Here is a 21,203-nt window from a genome sequence, read left to right as displayed (position 1 = left end):
CAAAAAACATGCATTTCAGGTGAATTGGCCAGTCCAAATTGTCCCTAGGTGTGAATGAGCGAATGAGTTGTCTGTCCCCATGTGCCCTGCGATTGGCTGGAAACCAGTTCAGGGTGTCCCCTGCCCACTACCCGAAGATGGCTGGGATGGGCTCCAACCCCCCCGCGACCCTAATGAGGATAAGCGGTACGGCTAATGAGATGAGATATATATATATATATATATATATATATATATATATATATATATATATATATATATATATATACAATTTTAACCTGTTTTTAATGTTGTTTTATATTCTTTCCTTATTTTTTTCATAAAATGAAATACCAAAAAATTCTTAAAATGAGCAAAAATTATCTGCCAGTTGAAGATTTATTTTTACTACATCATAACTTTTCCCCTTTTATGTAAAATAAGAAAATTATTACTATCAAAAATAGCAATATGTGGAACATATTTCCTAATTTGGTTTTATAATTTCTGCTGGGCAATATAAAACAGCTTCATCACACAAACTAAGTTATGAAATATATTTCCCTGTACTACATCATGAGCAGTTAATTTGTCTCATCTCATTACCGCTTATCCTCAGTAGGGTCGCGGGGGTGCTGGAGCCCATCCCAGCAATCATCGGGCAGTGGGCAGGGGACACCCTGAACTGGTTGCCAGCTAGTCGCAGGGCACACAAACAGAGACAACTCGCTCGCTCATTCACACCTAGGGACAATTTGGACCGGCCAATCCACCTGAAATGCATGTCTTTGGAACGGTAGGAGGAAACCGGAGTGCCCGGAGGAAACCCACGCAAGCACGGGGAGAGCATACAAACTCTGCACTCCGTCAATTTGTATATTAAAATAATAGAAAACAATAAAAAATAAACAAATAAAGAAAATGATCATCTGCTGCCACCTACTGATATGGATGAATGTTAGTTACCTGGCTGATCACCTGGAAGAAGGCAAAGATGCTGAACAATGGCATGTAACTTGTATTGATAAAACTTTATATATAACTTTGGGTGCATGTAATAAAACATGCATAAACATACATCATCTATATAAAATTAAACACCAACTAGTTTTCACCAACCAACATGCATGAGCCCCCAAAACACCAAACATCAGATAAGTTATTATCATGTTTATTCATTAATAATGGTACAATATTAACACAAATATCTACAAAAGTTCTCTAAAGTGCCACTTTGAAAAGAGTGTTGTAAAGAATCTAAACAAAACAAGATAAAATATTTGTATTAAATGTGCTTTACATCTCACGTTAAATAGTCTAAACAAAGCAGCATCATTCACAAAAAATCCAGGGATCCCAAAAACTATCCCCCCCGGCATTTAGGTATGTTATATAAACCAGTGTTTCTCAACTGGTGGGGCGTGACCTAAAGGTGGGCAAACACCTTTGCAGGGGGTTGTCGGCCTTTTCCCTGTCAAAATAATGCTAGGAAGAAAACAAACGGATAGTCAATAATACCCTGCTCGATCTCTTCTTCAGTTCAGTCTATTGTCGCTGTTCTAATTGTGTTTCAGAGGGACATCATCTCATATTATTGTAATTTTGTCGGTTTTATTGCCTTTTTCTGAGAAAGCTAGTGAGCAGGTCAAGGAAAAGTTGAATGGGTCCAAGAAGGAAATGATTGCCAAACACCAAAAATGGTGTGTGAGTGTCTGCTATCGCCGCGCTGCTCGAAAATACATCTATCCATCCATTATCGGCACCGCTTATTCTCAGGAGGTTCGCGGGGGTGCTGGAGCCCATCCCAGCTATCAGTGGGCGGGGGACACCCTGAACTGGTTGCCAGCTAGTCGCAGGGCACACAAACACAGACAACTCACTCGCTCATTCACACCTAGGGACAATTTGGACAATTAACCTTAAATTAATGTCTTTGGAATGTTAGATGAAACCGGAGTGCCCGGGGGAAACCCACGCAAGCACGGGGAGATCATGCAAACGGCTGCGGTAGCTGGATTTGAACCCTGAACCCCCGAACGGTGCAGCTGTGCGCTAACCACCCAGTTGCTGTGCCGCCAGGAAAAAAACAGTAAATGGTAAATATAAATATTCTAAAGAAGTTTTAAGGGTCGGCTTATATGCGATATAGACATATTTACCAATATATGTGGTACTTGAAGTCGTTTCGATTGTGCTGGTCTTTTTGTTTTTTGGAAAAAAAAGGAGAATATGTTGTCGTATATCTGCTTCAAACCGCACAATCCTTTCATTGGATACATTTGTGAAATGGAATTTTATCTTGATTTGGATCGCGGCTTTTCATTATGGTGGAGTGGTGGGTCCTCAAGTCAGACCAGTTAAGAACCACTGATATAAACAACACATAACATCGTTTTAAAAGTAAGTGTCTGTGCCCTTCTAGTCAACTTTATACAATTATTTCTGAATCTGATAAGTTTCCCTTTTTTCATCAAGAAGGAGCAGTAATCCTCGCCATGGCCTGCTTCATTACGTCCTTGGTGCGAGCGTAGCGCATCACTATCTGCCTGACGTGTTCCTCTTCCTCTCGTTGCAGAATACGCAGGAAGTTGCAGAGCTCAGGAAAACTGAACGCATCCCACTGGGAAGAAAAACACCATTTGAGCTCCATCCAGTGTGACTGTAACAATCGTATAATATGTTTTGATTAAAGAGACAAATGCAATTTGGATATTGACTGAAGTGGCAGTCATGAGAACATCATCAAGAAGGAAAATAACCTTTATCTTAGCTGTAGTTAGACTTTGTTGTGTGCTGATTAAACCTCTACATGAAGTTGTTTTCATGAAGCAAATTTTTGGTGTGACCTTACATTGACGTCCCCAGTCTCATTCTCTTTGAGGACCAGGCTTAAGATTTTTTCACTTGGTCCTGCACACAAGCGCAGTTGGAGGGGATGCTCCTCGTCGCTCAGTTTCCGCATGGACACTAGCAAATCAAAGCACATCACACACAACAGTTGTCATCTAATAGTCATATTTTTGCCCATCCTTGGAGTAAGATCTGCTTAAAGAGAAAGTGTGTTATTTAGCGCATCCTAGTGGTTAAAAAAAATCATTAAAAACAGTATGATTCAAATAGTAGGCAAAAATACAGGACCTATCATATAAACATGATTTTTTTGGTATTCCTGTAGGTAAAAAAATGCCAATATTTTACATAACATAAACCTAACCTAGAAGACATAGTTTACTTTTTTCATATTTATATAGATTAGTTTGATTTCTAATGTAAAATAACATATAACAATAAAGCAACAATAATAATCAGAAAATATTACTATTTTTAAGCATTACATTTCATATTGTAATAACCCCTTTTACATGGTTTTTGGTAAAATCTTTTAATACCTAAAATGAGCCAAATTATTTGATTTGGCAAATTATAGATACGTTTGCTCATTTTTGATCAAGTTTTAATATATCTATATTATTTTCTCAAATATGTGAAATATGGTCAACAATATTTAAAAGTATCTGAACTTTTTAGTCTTTTTGACTCTTTCTGGGAGATTGATACAGAGGAGTGGATTCCCAGACCCCTCACTCAACCCAACTGATGTGTTGGAACATCTCGTTGGGAGTCATTAGGCGACCAAACACCCCGCCCAATTCCAACCCTTAATTCCGAGCGCCAAGCAGGGAGGCAATGGCCACCAATGTTGTAAGTCTTAGGAATGAGCCGGCCGAGGCTCGAACCAGAAATCTCACAGTCTACCCACAATAACTAAGAGGGACAATATGATCTTTTAGTCCAGCTACTGCAGTCTCCCCGTGTGGAGTTTGCATGTTCTCCCTGTGCCTGTTTGGGTTTCTTTCTACATTCATAAAACATGCATTGTCACGTTAATTGGCTGGTCTAAATTGTCCCTAAGTGTGGATGAGGTAGTTAGTTATATGTCTACGTGTGCCCCGCGACTGAGGATAAGCGATGCCGATAATGGATGGATGAAATGTGATCTTTTAGTCAAACAATAAAATGTTCCGAAAGCCACAAAAAAAGCCTACCCAAAAACTTCTGAAACAAAGTCGAGTAGTCTTTTCCCTTTGTGATCGTAAAAAAAGAACAGTTTTCTGAAGTGCCTTAGGTTCTGGTATCAGTATCGGCATACCCCTGCCAGAAGGCCTTCGGGGCAAAATGCGCTTTAAGGTCTCTGAAGAGTACTCTGAAGCGTAGGATGATTATTCACAGCGACTGCAACGGCGAGCAAAAGATGAAGGGGATGCATCTGAGTCATCTCAGGAGGGTTTTCCTGCTTTTGGTAACTATGGAAACCAGTTTCATGTGGGGGAGAAAACCTTAACCCCCCAAAAAACTGGCATGGAATGGGATGGGAGCCACCAAGCTGTAGTTACCTAAGACACACTACAGGAAGTGGTGCCCCAACGACCAAGGCAGTTGAACCGAGATAGCTAAGACAATTACTCTATTCATTTTTTTACCTTTTCTCCCTGAACCTTTAGCACTGTACCTTGATTATGCCTGTCGGTGCGCTCAAATAGGGCAAACTTTGCTGGGTTGTCGACAACTGTGAACTTATTGAGCAAGGCTTCGATGACTTCCCGGACCCGTGTTTGGGAGCTTATGTGCAGGTGCTTTGCGGCATCTTTGGGGAGGTAGAATGACGTCCGTTGTGCCAGCCGGCCGTTGTGCTCGTACTTTTCCCGTGTCGGGCTCAGCGGAGGAGGCAACGTGATCGGGCGGACAAGCTGAAAGTGGACTTTAATGAAACCAGTGTAGGACCCATCTTCATTCTGAAAATACATCCGATGAGATTCATGAATTGGGTTATGTGTTAAAAGGTTGACCAAAGTGGTTAAAAGGTTCGGGGTAGGAGAAGCCTAAGCAGGATAATTAACTTGTCTCAGTACTGGATCAGAATGATAGCCAATGGATTAAGTGGTACCCTTGGGCACTATGTAGACCTCCTAAGAACACCTAAGTACCCTGTGGACAGGTTCTGAAAATAGCCCATCAGTAATGGGTCGTTGATATGATGTATTAGGAGTTAGATGACAACGCACGTATGAATTATAATCTTAGCATCATATTGAGACAGCGAATCTTTATAATCTTGGGAAGATGGAAATAAGCTATTTAAGAGATTTTTCACATAACTGAAACAACAGACTAGGGTTTTGTCTTTATGCGCCTACTGTTTTTTTAGTCATTCCCTTGTCCTCATAAGCGAGTTTAGCGGCTGCTTAGGGCCCCGCAACCACTAGGAGGGCCCCCTAGAGTGATTAACCTTTTGGTGCCAACATTGTCACTTTGTGTGTCACTCAAAAATACTTCTACAGAATTACAACAAAAATACTACAGAATAACTACAAAACTAGATATCAAATATAGTGCTTAAAACAAGGACTTCATATATTATTTTGCTTTCATTCTGAAAAGAAAAAAATAGTATAGAATCACTACAAAAATCCGACTAGTAATACTATATTACAAAATGCTACTACAGAATTATTTAATCAAAAAATATTACAAAAAGACATCTACAGTAATATTACAAAAATACTGTGGCAATACTACAAAAAAATTACCAAAACACTACTTTAATACTGCTTTGGAAATATAACAGTTATACTTCTACTGAAATACTAAAAAAATACCTATCCATAATACTATAATATAAAAAAACTACTAAAGAATTATCACTACAAAAATACTACTACAAGAGGTTTACAACAGAAATACTGCAAATTACACCTATAGCAATACTACAAAAAATATCCTATGGAAATATCACAAAAATACTCCAGAAATAAAACTACAGTAACACTGTACTACAAAAATACTACAGAAATGCAGCAGATATACAGCAAACATTCTTATATAGAAGTTTTACAAAATACATCAGAGATAATACAAAAATACTAAAAAAATATAATACTACAGTAAAATTACCATATATTATACTGTAATGATAAAACTACTGTGATAATACAAAAATACTAGAAAAAACTAGAGATATTCAATTAAAAAATCTACTTTCAAAATACAACAAAAGTACTAAAAAAATACTACCATGGAAATACTACATCAAAATTACTTCAGAAATACTACGAAAATAGTACTAAAATAAAACTAGAGTAACACTACAAAAAACTACAGAACTTGAAATAAAATCCGACTTCAAAATAATTAAAAAAAAAACCTACAGTAATACTTCAAAAGGATATATTTTGCTCTAATTGTGGTCATTTCAAAACAAATTTGATGAAACTAATTTATTTCAAAACAAGCTGATAATACCACAGTAATAATTATTTTAGAAATGTATATCAAAAGTGTATCCCTTTGTGCCAATCAGTAACAAAAAAGTAGCTCTCAGCTTAAAAAATGTAAAGGGTTTTACTGAAAAGAAAAGAAAATTATACTATGGACTAACAAACTGGCTCATTCAACATATTAATTTTAAATATTAAACTTGTTTCCACAGTAAAAAATAGTTTTGATGGCAGGGGTGTATATATTTTCTAATTTTAAGTATACTTTTATTCACCTTAGAAAGAAATGCTTCAAATAAAAGAAAAATATTTGAAGTTAGCAACATTTTCTGTAGGCAGGTGGTGTATATGTTTGCTTATTTTAAATATACTTTTACTCACCTGAAAAATATGCTTTAAATTACTCAATTATATCTTTAAAATACACCTTATTTGAATGTTTTCATTTTGAGTATTATTGTTCTTATTAAACCAGTTTTGACTTGTTTGGATATTTTCAAATATTGAATTAACTTACTTTATTTTAACTTGTTTCTCCAGCAAAATGGGAAAAAAAATCATCTGGAAAATTAACAAAATGACATTATCATTATTTTTTTGTTAATTTGGATATTTATTTATGCATTTGTTATTTTATATTTTATTGTTTTTATTTAAAAAAATAGCAACATTGTCTGATACAGTATGTGGCAGAAAAACATGCTAATTTAGGTAATGAAATGAAATGATCTGCATTTATATAGCGCTTTTCAAGTCAATGACTTCCCAAAGCGCTTTACAGTGTGCTTCACATTTCCCAATAGCGGCCGTGATCTGTGCAGCCATGTAAGGCGCTAACCTGCTTATTGGGGGTAATTGGGGGTTCAATGTCTTACCCAAGGACACTTCGACATGTAACACGGACAAGCCGGGATTCGAACTGGGATCCCTTAATCCTAAAACGATCGCTCTACCTCCTGAGCTACTGCCGCCCAGGTATTATTTTTGTCATTTTAATATGTATATGTAGTACTTTTTCCCTAGTAAAATACTTACAATTATTTGCTATCAGCCACAACACACATTTAGCTTATCATGAGTGTTTTTATTATGGTTTTTTTAAACTTTACAAACAAGTTAAAATGCAGTAAATTAAGAATAATGCCGAAATAATAATAATAAACTTTTTTTTCTCTTATTTCATCAGCAAGTTTCGATTGAGAATCTGGAAGATTAGTCACACAAAAGCTCAGAATTGGACATCCCTGGAAACTATTGACTATTTAAGATTTGTGGAAGTAAAAGATTAACAAATCAAAATACATAAAATATATCTTCACATCATCTGCGAGGTAAATATTCCCACCTTTTGTTAAGTAGCGTAATAATTTTTATAGTGGGTAGGATTTACATACATACAAAGCAAATTCTGCCAGGCGACAAAACCAACATGCAGACGCTGCCCTACTTACAATCGAGGTTCCGATCGATCGTTTGTAAGTTGAATTTATTCATAAGTTGCTTCAGTGCTATATTTTGTATGTTTAAGGTTTATATAAATATGTTTAAGGCTTGTTTAAGTAACCTGTATTGTTTTGTACTAAAAAATAAACATTTCATAAAATAATATGCTCTATAAAGATAAATAAAGTTGAGTTTAACTTACTTTTGGAAGATGCACTTCAAGAGGTCCTCCACTGTGGTTGAGTGGCCGAAAAGAAGCATTTAGACCATTTTCTCAATCGCATCAAGCTTTCTTATTCCACTTTAATTTGAAAAGAAACGGCCCGCTCCTTTTTACACTTTACACCAACCATATCGAATGGATGTATGAGATATTAAGAAATTAAAAAGTTCTTAGCGTGCTAGAGTTACAGTGCAGTGCGTTTACACACGAACTAGGAATTAGAAGCCAGATTTGTTCTTCCGGGTGGATGCTGGGTGACCTCTCAGAGTGCCACCACACGCCGATAGCGGTGGAAAGAAGCACCACAGTAATGGCCTGTACTCAGAAAAAGGTGCACACAATACAAAATCTAGTATTTTTCGAAATCCCGAAAAAAATGTTCGAATCTAAGGCTTTACCTAAATCGAATAGTCGTAAGTAGGGGAGCGTCTGTGTGAATAAATGCAGAATTATTCTTGTTGTTTCTTTAAAAAACACACGATGATTACATTTATTTTATGAAAAAACCTCAACAGACAGAAAATGAATTCCTATGAGAAAAAATATAGAAAGGATCTCACCACCAACATGAAGAGATTGCTGTTAATCTGAGCATTGTACTCGTTGACCTTCTGATGAACCTCGCCAATACTCAACTCTTGTTTGCGCCAGTCGGTCGGCTCATCCTAATAAGAAACCAGTAGCTCCAGTTTAGTTAAAGAACACGAATGAAAAAGCACATCTTAGGTGGGTACTTAAAAAAATTCACAAAGCTTACTATTTTTACTCTGAGATTGAAACATTTACATGTAGTAGAATGCAGCTTTGCCCGAAAATCACTGAGCGCTTCTCTGATTATTGGAGTCATCACAAAGACTCATGTGCATGGTCTCATACAAAAAGGGGATGACGCGACCCCCTTTTCTGTTCTGTTTTGTGTACCACATTTACATTTGCTCCGCCCTGACCATAAAAATCCACCATAAAAAAAAAGCCTATTAAGCAGTTTGCTGTTGTCTATTGTGTGAGAAAAGCGTGATAATGGATCCTTTAATTTAAATGGAGAGCTTTGTTTCATTGCAGCCTCAATTATTTATGCAGATTACATACACCTGTACAATTTGATCTCGCAATGAAACAATTGTATTAAGTTTTTTCTTGGAACAAGTGAATAACACTTGAAATTGACAATTTAACACTCTTCGGTTGTTGAGTGGTTGGATAATGTCTGCAAATTTCTGTTCAAATGCTAGGTTATATGAGAAAAATATCCATCCATCCATTATCAGCACCGCTTATCCTCAGTAGTGTCACGGGGGTGCTGGAGGCCATCCCAGCTATCTTTGGGCAGTGGGCAGGGGACACCCTGAACTGGTTGCCAGCCAGTCGCAGGGCACACAGACAATTCGCTCGCTCATTCACACCTAGGGACAATTTGGACCGGCCAATAAACCTGATAATGCATGTTTTCGGAATGTGGGAGGAAACCGGAGTGCCCTGAGGAAACCCACGGAAGCACGGGGAAAACATGCAAACCCCACACAGTAAGGCTGGTAGCTGGATTTGAACCCCTGACCTCAGAACTGCGCTGCACACGCACTAACCACGGCGCCGCCGTGCCGCCCGATCATTAATCAGTTCGTACAAATTCAAGGAAAAATTGAAAAATTATGATCTATTGGTCTTTGCTTTGGGGGCCTAAAAAATAATAATGATAAAATCTAAAAAAATAATAATAATAAATAAATTAAAAAAAAAATATATATATATATATATATATATATATATATATATTTATTATTAATTTTTTTTAAAGTATTTTTGAGGGGTTGTCGCTACTTCGTGGTTCCACGTTCGCGGGTTCAGAGCTTCGCACGTCTAAAAAATAATGATAATAGAATAAAATAATTGATAAAAAATAAAAAATACGTCTGTTTTTTTAAGCCTTTTTGAAGGGGCGTCGCTACTTCGCTGATTTTCAGTTTTCGCGGGTGGTTTTGGTCCCCATTAACCGCGTCTAAAAAAATAATAATAATAAAATGTATTTTATTTTTGATAAAAGTGTCCCCAAAACAAAGACCAATAGATCATAATTTTTCAAATCTTCCTTGAATTTGTACGAACTGATTGATAACCGGGCAGCACGGCACCGCAGTGGTTAGCGCGTGTGCAGCACAGTTCAAATCATGGGAACCTCCTGCGTGGGTTCAAATCCAGCTCCAGACTACCTGTGCGGAGTTTGTATCTTCTCCCCGTGCTTGCATGGGTTTCCTCCGGGTACTCCGGTTTCCTCCCACATTCCAAAAACATGCATTTCAGGTTAATTGGCCGGTCTGAATTGTCCCTAGGTGTGAATGAGCGAGTGAGTTGTCTGTCCCCGTGTGCCCTGCGATTGGCTGGCAACCAATTCAGGGTGTCACCTGCCTACTGCCCGATGATTGCTGGGATGGGGTCCAGCACCCCCGCGACCCTACTGAGGATAAGCGGTGCAGCTAATGAGATGAGATAAGAAATATGTTTTTTTTTTAAGCCTTTTTGAAGGGGCTACTTCGCTGATTTTCACTTTCCGCGGGTGGTTTTGGTCCCCATAATGTCAATCGGGGTTGAGTAGGGTTACTTTAACTGGATTACTTTCAATTACTTTTGGATTACTCCAATACCAAATATGCTAATAAAAGATAAAAGAAACTACCGGTAAATATGAATAAAATGATGACTCACAACACGTGGTAAGCTTTCTCTCCTGGCTTTGATCTCTTTGATCTCCGGCAAAACTAACATAAAATGCGACAGAAACAAAATGAAAATAAATCCAAACAGCTTGCCAACATCATTTTTGCCGTTCCATGTATTCTGTTACTCCCCAAGCCTGCACAACATTTTGTAATTTTATTCATATTTAGTTTCTGTTGTCTTCCATTAGCATATTTGGTATTGGAGTAATCCAAAAGTAATTGAAAGTAATCAAGTTAAAGTAACCCTACCCAACCCTGATGTCAATAGCAATTTTGACACTGACCTGCTAAGTAGTGGGTTTTCCTTTGATGAACATTACGTTTGTCTTTGTCTCCACCCCATGTCAGCCTCGCATGAGATTTCTCATGTATTTTCTCAGAGTTCTGCCTTCTTTAATGTCAAAAAGACAATTGTTTTTTTGTTCGTTTCTTTGTCTCTGGATTTCAGTTTTTTGTGTTTCTATTTTTTGACATATCCAGGGCTCTGTATAATCTGTCTATTTCAGAGGAGTCATAAACGACGACCCTGCTTTCCCGTTGCCATGGTGACGCATTGGATCAGGGCCCCCTTAACGCTGTATTTTTAAATTCTAATGACACTACACTGACTTCATTTAACTCACTCAAATCTGTGGTCATGAAACTGGAAATTCGGTGTGCTTTTTTTCATCTCAGGGTAAAACAACTCAGAAGTCAAGGTTAGATTCAGTGCTTTTTGGAGCATCCTTTGTGAAATAGATACGGATGTCTATCTTGAGTACTTTCAACAACAAAATAGCTGTTCTTTTGTAGTGTAATAAATAGTTTCTCATCAGCACTCCCCTTGATAACTCACTATAGATGCTGGGAGGGTAAAAAGAGGACCATTAAGGACACAGAATCAATTTATATTTCGCAGTGGTTGGCCGTCAGGATCTGCAAGACCTTCTCTTCTGGCCTATAAATGTCTGATTCATGTTATGTTACATATATTTTGTCAATGGGTAATTATTAAATAATTCCAAATTGTCAGTCATCTTCCTTTCACTGATTTTTCCCTGGTTGTGCTGCTGCCAGATGTGTGCTTTCATATTTAACTATTTAACCAATCACATTTCAGCCAGTTCTTGCTGCCAGGGTCAGAAATTTACCCAGAGGCCTTCACAATCAGTTCTGATGGCCCTGAGGCATAAAATAAGTGTCAATAAAGCTGTTTGCTTAGCAAATCAGATTTTGAGTTGGCAAAGCCAGGGCCTTCAAGCTGGCCTAGGGAATCCTCAGCGGCTTCACAAATTATGACTGGCGAGGGGGGTGGTAACGGTAGTATCACAGTGAAAAGGTGAAGAAAAATATCACAGTGTCAACTACTTCCATCAAATTTTCAGGCCTAAATCGATTTAAAACATATGCCAGAAATACAACAGGACAGGCTCCACTTTCAGCATTAGCTTCGATGGCAATATAAAGTACTTCTTGACGGAACTAAAACACACAGATAATCTGTACGACACAGTAATTTAAATCTTCTTGAAAAAAGAAAGGAGGATGGATTTTGTGCACAAATAAAAATGATTTTTGGTGAGTAAATGTGGCTATAAAGTAGTCCTAAATAATATTTCAATTTGATGAGCTTAATATTGATGCTTTTTATATGTGTTACAGCTGTAGCTGCAGTGAAGGTTTTATAGCAATAAAATAGTAATTGGAGGTTGGATTGATTCGGACGTAACACTACTAAAGAGCTAGGTGTGAAATTCACGGCCCTCCACTGATAGTTAGTGACAGATGCTTCAATGAAATGATATCGAGACCTTATTCCTCACCACGTTTGTGTCCGTCTCAAATCCATGGACTGAGAAATCCACCTGCCCTTTTGGCAAACTTCGGTCCACGCTGCAGTCCAGCTGGATGAGAGGTCGACATCTGTGGTGACAAGTGTAGCTGCAATCTGCAGAAAGGTTTAGGTATCGGCTCATACAAGTCAGACGGATATTTTGATGCTTCAGGTTATACCGTAACGAAATCCTGTAACCAAGGGTGGGTATTAACGAGTTATGTTTACTCCGTTACATTTATTTGAGTAAGTTTTGGGACATTTTGTGCTCCCAGGAGTATTCTTAAATCAGATTTGTGAAGAAAAAACTGCACTCTTACTCCGCTTCATTAGGCTACGTTGAACCCGTTACTTAATCCCCTTTATGTAAGTACATGTCTGTCTCTTCTAAGGCGCATTTATTTTGTCAGAGATCTTCTTTCTTTTATATAGGCCAGTGACCTAAAAAAACACCTGGTTGGAATTATAAGCGGTTAGGAATGTTTTTTTTTTATTGTGCTGTATGCGCAGTATATATAGCTGTAGCCTCACATGTATACGTACATATTTTAATCCAAAGAGGGTTCACAAGTCCGAGTACACAGACTTAGAATTTCAAAAAACTTGTAATCTATTGTTGATTGGATGAACTTTCATGAGTTGATGATCTGATTGAATGGTTGATTTAAAAAAAAATCAATGAATAAGACGTTGCTACAGTTACTCAGTACTTGAGTAGTACTTCTTATACTTTTACTATTTGGATAACCACTTTTTACTTCTACTTGAGTAATATAATTCTGAAGTAACAGTACTTTTACTTGAGTAAAATTCTTGGCTACTCCATCCGCCTCTGCCTATTTTAAATGCTGAAAATCAGCCCACATTTATTCTCCTTATGATTCGACGTCATCAACATCACAGCTTCCGTTTGCAGGAACACGATGACTCAACGCACGCTGACAAACTGGCCTGTCATCCTGCGCACTTTCATGCAGATTTAGTGCTTCTGCGTTTTATAGGTCATCGCCTCCGGTGCACAACATGCTAACTATTGACACACATGATTTATAAGCTGGAATGATTTTTTTTTCCTGTCAACTAAATAACATTGAAACATTAAACACAAACCGTTTTTTGAAGCTCTTTAGTAGCTAATAGTACAATCTTTGGACTACATTTATGCTTATTTTCCTCTTCTACTAATTTGCTATGGTTGTAGGATTGAAATGTGTCACTGCTTATGTGGTTGTATAAGTTTTCATCTTTAACCTTTCTCATTATTTTAGTCACCTGCTTCATTTATTTAGTCGTAGTTGCAACTTAATGCTCATCCATAAATTCGAATGTAGTTATTTATTTCTTGTTTGATTCACTTGACGCCTCAATTTATCTGTTCATCCAGTCGTTATACAGTTTCTACATTGTTCTAAGTGGTGTTCAGATTTACTTTGGAAGGGGAAGCCTTGAGTCTTGCCTTGATTCTTTTAAACCACTTGCAGGATTCAATCTGGACAAAGACTGGTGTGAAGCTGTGAATTTCCACTGATTTATCTTTTGTTTTGTCATAGCCCGTCGTGTTCCGCCCCTCTGGTATACAAATGATTCTGTCATCTTGACTGCGCACTTTAAAGCTTTGTTCTGTACTCCCCAACCCAGAATATTCTGCTTTACCAGTTTTTATTTGTTTGTTGTAAAAAAACAAAAAACAACAACACTTGTTTTACCTATCGCGTCACACAACATGGATGTTAAACAAACACACGGAGGAAAAAAACAGCAACTAGATCATTACTTTCCAGGATTCGGGTTAAACAGCCAAAGACAAAATCAGCATTTTTCAGTCGGATGACACTAGCAAATATAATGGATTCCGTGTAAGGCTGGAAAAGCAAAATAGTGCATGCTTATTCTGGTTTTAAAGTTGGATTATAATAATCTATCATTTATTCCCTGGCAGCTAGGCTCTCCAACAGATTTAAAATGCTGCTTCTCAAGTACAGATTTGAACTAGAAGAGATTATCACTCACTATTCTTTGTTCATTTATTATTGTTATAACTTGGGCCAGTCTCCAAGCACTTAGTTGTAAACATTTATTGACTATTTATTCTATATACTATTTATCCTTTTTCTCTTTACAGTCTTTATTACATGTTTACCCTGAAGTGCGATGTCTCATGTAGTTACATATAAAGTTTTCAAAATGTTGATATCAATGACTATAAACTCAATTAATTTATCTGATTATCACATTACCGGTACTTTTAGTCACAGTGCCAGAGACAAATGTTAGAGAAATGAGAAAACAGAAAGTGATTAAAAAACGTTATGAACTTTTGTTTAAGTTTCTCTTCGCTTAAACAAAGCGTGGTAAGTGACAAATGTGTGACCATAAATGTATCTATATCTTTCAGGACGAACTGAATTACTTCCCACAATGCCTCTCTCTTTATTCAGTTTTGAATCTGGAGCGCTTTGTAATGACGAGTCGGCAATACAATACTGTATTTTATTAGTCCCCGACCTTTTCTGTACCACCACCCGGTTTAATCCCTGACAATATTCTCACTGCCCGGCCCAATAAGAACATCAACAACCTGACCAATAATAGTGTGATGGTGATATAAAATCGAAAGCCTTTTTGTGTGTCATCTGTATTTTTGGTGTTATGCATTATAGTGTGAAAAGTATAGTACTTTGTATCTGTAACTGTCCATCCAAGTCAAGTCAAGTCGTGTTCATTTGTATAGCCCTTTATCACAAGAAGTCTCAAAGGGCTGTACAGAATACAGACTATTATTACACCACACCCTGATCTAAGACTTACACGAGGGCAAGGAAAAGACAGGTGTCATTTATCAAGACATATTATTTTTAGATCCTGAGTAAATCACAATTTTATTTGTTTTTAAGACAAATTGCTACCCATATAGGTGAGTTAACATTTTCAGTTGCAGGAAGGTCTTCCCATTACAAATTACCACTGGGGAACGATACCTTTATTTTTTGCATGGCCCAAAATAAATGTCCATAATCTATATGTCTTCTACTAAACACATTTTATAGTGCCCAGATTAGGCGTAGCATGCGCCTCTAATTTTGGGCACAGCCCATAGGGGGCGATGATGCAAGTTGTTTCTAAATAGCAACAAGATCACACGATAGATGTACTCACTAATGCAGCGTAACGCCTGCTTATAGAGACCCCAGATGAATTCCCCGCAGAGGTCACACCAGGTAAGGTGTGTGTGACCGTAGGGCTGGAAATCATGACCTGCGCCCAGTCGCCCAGATGGTTCTTCGATGCTGACTGTGTCCCCGACCAGACGGACGACATGGAAATGACCGACGGGACGTCGATCGGCGAGTGTTCGGGGTTCTGCCAACTCGATGGGGTCATCGGGAATACTGAGGTCCTGCAGCTCGATAAACTCCCATTTCGACATCCTGCTCCAGACCCGATCACTGACATGTCAGGCGATGCGTCACCTCGCGTGTGGTTCCCAATCCAGTGCTGAGACCACATCCGTGTTTGAGGACTCTGCCTGTCACATCGGTGTATTTATTTGGGTGGAAAATGCAAAAGTTTCGGCTCGGATGGCTTGCCAGCTACATGTGCAACTGCGGCCAAGCACAGGTCACTACCAGCCCTGAGGAGATGTAACAAAGCAACTGCTTAGAATCAAACAAGTTCACGCTGGAGTGCACTCGTAAATGCTTCAACGGCAACATCATCTTCCAGTCTGGAACATTTCCTGCAGAGACGTTTGTAGTTTATGTTCCACAATAATGTAAGCGTCACATGTCCAAAACACAATTACCGTATTTTCCGGACTAAATGTCGCAACCAAGAACCCCAAATTACCCAGAAATTTGAAAGTGTGCCTTACAACCTGGTGCGCCTTATACACTGCAAAATACTGGTGGGCACGTTTGGAAATGCATACAGTATTTATTTGTGTTTTATGTTTGTGCAATGATTGATCAAACGATAAACATCGCCAACCAAAATTACAAAACATTTTATGCAATGAAAATCATACCTGGTTGCGACAGTGAGAGCTCCAAAACCTAACCATTTGACCACCAGTGACACAGATATCGGATGAAAAACCCCATTTTGGTTTGTTGTTTTAAATTTTATTTTAACTATTTTATATTTTATTTTTCACTCTGTTGTTTGTTAATGCAACATCCACTGCAGCCTAGTCATGCTGGAAGGAGGATTACCTCATGTGCAGTCCCTTCTCAAGGTTTCTTCATTTTCCTCATGTTGAGATTTTTGAGTTTTTCCTTGCCCTCATGTCGGTTTTAGATCAGAGGATGGTGTAATAATAGTCTGTAGTGCAATAGTCTGTGATCTGTGCATCCCTTTGAGATTCATTGTGATTAAGGGCTATACAAAAAAATGACTTGACTTGATTTTATTCCATTATCACACTATTTTTACTCACAATACCAGAAACAAATGTTACCAAATGGGAAAAAAAAACAGAAAGTCGTCCTGAAATGTATCAACAAACATAAAGTCTGATTCATCAGATACACCAAAGAGTTTCCCCACATTGAGTTTTTTTGCATTGATTCATATCTTTTAGGACAACTTTCCCTTAATCCATTTACTAACATTCATTTCAGGCACCTTGAGCAAAAATTGTGCGATAATGAGACAAGTCTATTGCCTTTTCATGCGTCATCTGTATCGTTCGTGGTCTAGTGGTTAAGTTCTGGCACACTGACCGCAAAGCCCCTGGTCGGCTTTTCGTTCCCTAAAATGATTTGCGATTTTGCTCAGGGACAATAACGATCAATCATTGCACTTATATATACCGTAAGTGTACACAAGAATGTTTACGGTTTGTACTGTAGTTTAAATTACATGTGCCTCATAGTCCAGTGCGCCTTATGTATGAAAAATATCTGGTATCAGGATTCATTTGACAACATTAAAAGCAAGTGGGACAAGATTAGATAGATAATTCTGGACAACATAAACATGGATAAGTAGAAAATCAGATTGTGGAAAAGCAGGTCAAAAAACAGACCTCTTTGTAAACAAAAAAACAGCCTCATCTTAAAAGGGGGATATTGGTAATTCTTTCCTGTATCGGGGACTAATATTATTATATTTTAATCTGTTTAGCACTTCTGGGGAAACTGCCAATGTTCTCTCCCCCCCAAACATATGCACAAATGAATTTAACAACACATCCATAATTTTAAATGTAGCACATTATCTTTGTAGATAGCTAAATCGGTCATATTCATTTGAGTGGCGTATGGTCACATAAATCTCCAAATCTTCCCTGAATGACCCCACCTTTAGTACAGACCATCTCTAAATAAATTAGGTCAGAAGATGCAGAACATCACGATAATTTGCAGCATGTCAGAAGTCCCTATCGTTGTTGACCCTCTGAACGCAACTGTCTGAACCTGAACAGACGGTGGACCCAGACGCGTAATGTTTTCACACAAGCTTTCTCATCTCATCTCATCTCATTAGCTGCACCGCTTATCCTCAGTAGGGTCGCGGGGTGCTGGAGCCCATCCCAGCAATCATCGGGCAGTGGGCAGGGGACACCCTGAACTGGTTGCCAGCCAATCGCAGGGCAAACAGGGACAGACGGAAATGGGGCAGTCATGGGCGTGAACACAAACCCCAGTGATTCGGCGTTCGCTGGGCGGAAGAAGTGAGACAGAGAAGTCAGCCTACACGAGGAAGATACCGGACAGGACGGGACATACGGATTGATACCGGATACTGAATACACGAGCAAGATACCGGACAGGACGGGACAGATGGGATGGATACCGGATACTGGATACACGAGCAAGATAGTGGACAAGACGGGACGGACGGGATTGATACCGGATACTGGATACACAAGCACGATACCGGACAGAGTCAAAATACACGTCTTGCAAGTGCAGAGGTTCGTTGACGGACTGACAAGGAGTGAATGGGAGCACTGAGTTTAAATAGGAGGGGAGCCTATCAGAGAACGAGCAGCAGCTGGCGCCAAACGAGCGGGCACAGGTGAAGGCAAAGGGCAATTGTGACAGCAGCACACCTCCGTGTAGAGTAGACCAAAAGTCTTTCAACATATCTCAGTAGTTAAATGTAAAATTAAATGGTCTGCATTTATACAGCGCTTTTCAAGTCAATGAAGACCTCCCAAAGCGCTTTTCAATGTACTTTACACTTTTCCCTTTTACACACTAACTAACCGATAGCAGTGTCAGCCATGCAAGGCAAATACCTGCTATTTGGGGCATTGGGGATTCAGTGTATTGATACTTCAACATATAACACGGAGGAGCCGGGAATCGAACCTGCAAGTTCTTGATCCCAAGTTGAGCGCTTTTCAAGATGATGGGCTTTCACTTAACAGAATATAGTTTTTCAGCGGTCGCAGGCTTAGTGCGAGGAATCAAATGGACTGAACCATTTCAAGGCAGTGGGGTATTTCAGACACTGCGTTGTTCACATTTTTGTCTCGTTTAACTTTCTTTTATCTTTTTAAGCATGCAATAATCTTTGGGGGTGCTTGGATTGAATTGGATTGAAAACCGGCTGGTTACGCCCATGCCCAGTGGCGGTTTTAGGCACGGGCATGAAATAATTAGTTGGTGGCTTCTGTTTTCCAAAAAGGGCACGTTATTCATCCCTTTGAAAATACAGGCTGCACATTTTTCTGAACCGTGTGGAATGGATCAAATATGGGATACACAATCGTTTATAAGGTGACTGGCCTCGCTGTAAACAGTATTAGTCACGAAATAGGGGAGCAGATTGCTCATGACGAAAAATATCGATGATTTTGCACCAAGGTAAGCCAGAAAGATAAGGTTGTTTTCTTTACATTATACAACTACATTTTCTTGAGTGTGTTCTCAATTGTTTAAGAGCGTGTGTTTTGCTGTATAAGAATAAGATTTTATAGTTCTACAGTAGTATTAGTTAGCGCGAAGCCCACGGTGCGGAGGTTTAGGGTTGAAGTCCAGCTACCGCAGCCTCCCCGTGTAGAGTTTGCATATTCTCTGCATGCCTGTGTGGGTTTACTCCGGGCACTCCGGTTTCCTCCCACATTCAAAAAAAACATGCATGTTAGGTTAAATGGCCGGTCCAAACTGTCCCTAGGTGTGAATGAGCGAGCGAGTTGTCTGTCTCTGTGTGCCCTGCAACTGGCTGGCAACCGGTTCAGGATGTCCCCTGCCCACTGCCCGAAGACGGCTGGGATGGGCTCCAGCACCCCCGTGACCCTACTGAGGATAAGCGGTACAAATAATGGATGGATAGAACTACATTTTCTTTACTGTGTTTTCAAATGTGTGTGATCGTCTGATTTGCTGTATAAGAATATACTGTAAGTCAATTTTATTAATCTATATTCTTGTTTTCTTAACAGTTTTTGATAAATATTTTCAATGTTTATGCATGCAGTTTATTTGTATTTTTGACAAATTTTTGCCACTTTAATGTATACAGTGTATTTTTATTTTTTATCCAAACATTTTGATAAATATTTGCCATTTTTATGTATATGGTGAATTTGTATTTATTATTTAAGCATTTTTGATAAACATTTGCCACTGTCATGTATAGAGTTTATTTACATTTTTTTCTTTTTGAGCATTTGTGCAATTTACAAATAATATATTGCTCTTGTATTCGTGCTAAATATGTGTCTTGCCAATTTTTTGGTGGGGAAGGGAGGATGGGAGCTGGGAGCTGCTTGGAGGTGGTTTCGCCCAGAGAGTTTAGTCGAGAACCGCCACTGCCTATGCCCTGCACACTGCTTTTAAAACACTGCGCTATCACGTGTTCCCTCTATTTAAACAACCGTGCACATTCATAAATTCTCAGCGAAGTGCAACATGTGAAACTTACTGGCACAGTTTGTCAGTGGAGCTGAATTGTGAGTTGCATTTGAACAACCTGGGAACTCGCACAGCCAAGTGGGTCACCGCACAGTGCATTTAAACCAAACAATAAGGGAACATTGTGATCCTATTCTAAATTGGGGGATGCAAAAAAAAAGAGTTAGAATTCTTATATTATCTCGATAAAAAGTTGAAAATGTCCCATTAATTCGTGAGTGGTTTGCAGACGCTTAACGGTTTAATACCCCGGATTAAGATGGAAACGATCGTGACGGTGACCATCGCATCATCCAACTGTTCCAATAGAATCTGAAAAACCTTACCTTGATCAGTTCGATCCCGAAGGGCTTTTGCGCGAAATTTTGTCGAGAGTTAACTGCAGACGGTGTCTTTGCGATGCTCACTCGCCTCACTATTGCGCATGCACAATGCGAGTATGTGGGATTACTTTCTAATCCCGCATGGCAATGGGTGTCCGTCATCCAATATAGAGAGGAATCCCCTTCTGTTAGAAATCCCTGCAAAAATACTGCACAGTATTTTGTATTCTGCTACTTGTTTTCTGCAATAGCAAATGCAACCCACTAATAAAACAAATGCACACAAATTCAAATTCTGGAGGGGAGGGGGGTGTCTGTTAAATATTGTATTTCGCCCCATTTGGACATCACTCCGGGAAGAAAAACCCCAAGGCGCCAATATGGAGATTGTATTTGCAAAGAATTTGTATACATTGTAGAAAAACTGCATTCGATAAATAACATATAACATTGTTTTCCATGTTTTATACGATTTGACTCCAATTCCCTTTCTGATGCTTACTAATTTTACTGATTTGCAAATAAATAATCCTAATGCTTTAAACCATGCCAAGAAAAATTGGTGGAC

At 38.7% G+C, this 21,203-nt stretch overlaps 1 protein-coding gene across 1 annotated transcript; it reads right to left on the bottom strand.

Moving 5' to 3' along the window:
- Positions 1 to 1,134: 1,134 nt before the first annotated feature.
- rassf1 (Ras association domain family member 1) lies at positions 1,135 to 20,920 on the bottom strand. Its single transcript, XM_088338250.1, has 7 exons — positions 20,639 to 20,920; positions 15,604 to 16,078; positions 12,437 to 12,561; positions 8,481 to 8,585; positions 4,490 to 4,772; positions 2,831 to 2,946; positions 1,135 to 2,599 (listed from the first exon to the last, which is right to left on the bottom strand). The coding sequence occupies exons 2-7, from the start codon at positions 15,872 to 15,874 to the stop codon at positions 2,450 to 2,452; spliced, it is 1,050 nt and encodes a 349-aa protein (XP_088194376.1). The 5' UTR covers positions 15,875 to 16,078; positions 20,639 to 20,920; the 3' UTR covers positions 1,135 to 2,449.
- Positions 20,921 to 21,203: the final 283 nt, after the last annotated feature.

The sequence above is a fragment of the Urocampus carinirostris genome, chromosome 6, assembly GCF_059441175.1.
Source record: "Urocampus carinirostris isolate Australia breed hairy pipefish chromosome 6, RoL_Ucar_1.0, whole genome shotgun sequence".
Taxonomy (NCBI): domain Eukaryota; kingdom Metazoa; phylum Chordata; class Actinopteri; order Syngnathiformes; family Syngnathidae; genus Urocampus; species Urocampus carinirostris.
The sequence above is the reverse complement of the archived record's forward strand: the minus strand, read 5'-3'. Positions and strand labels throughout refer to the sequence as shown.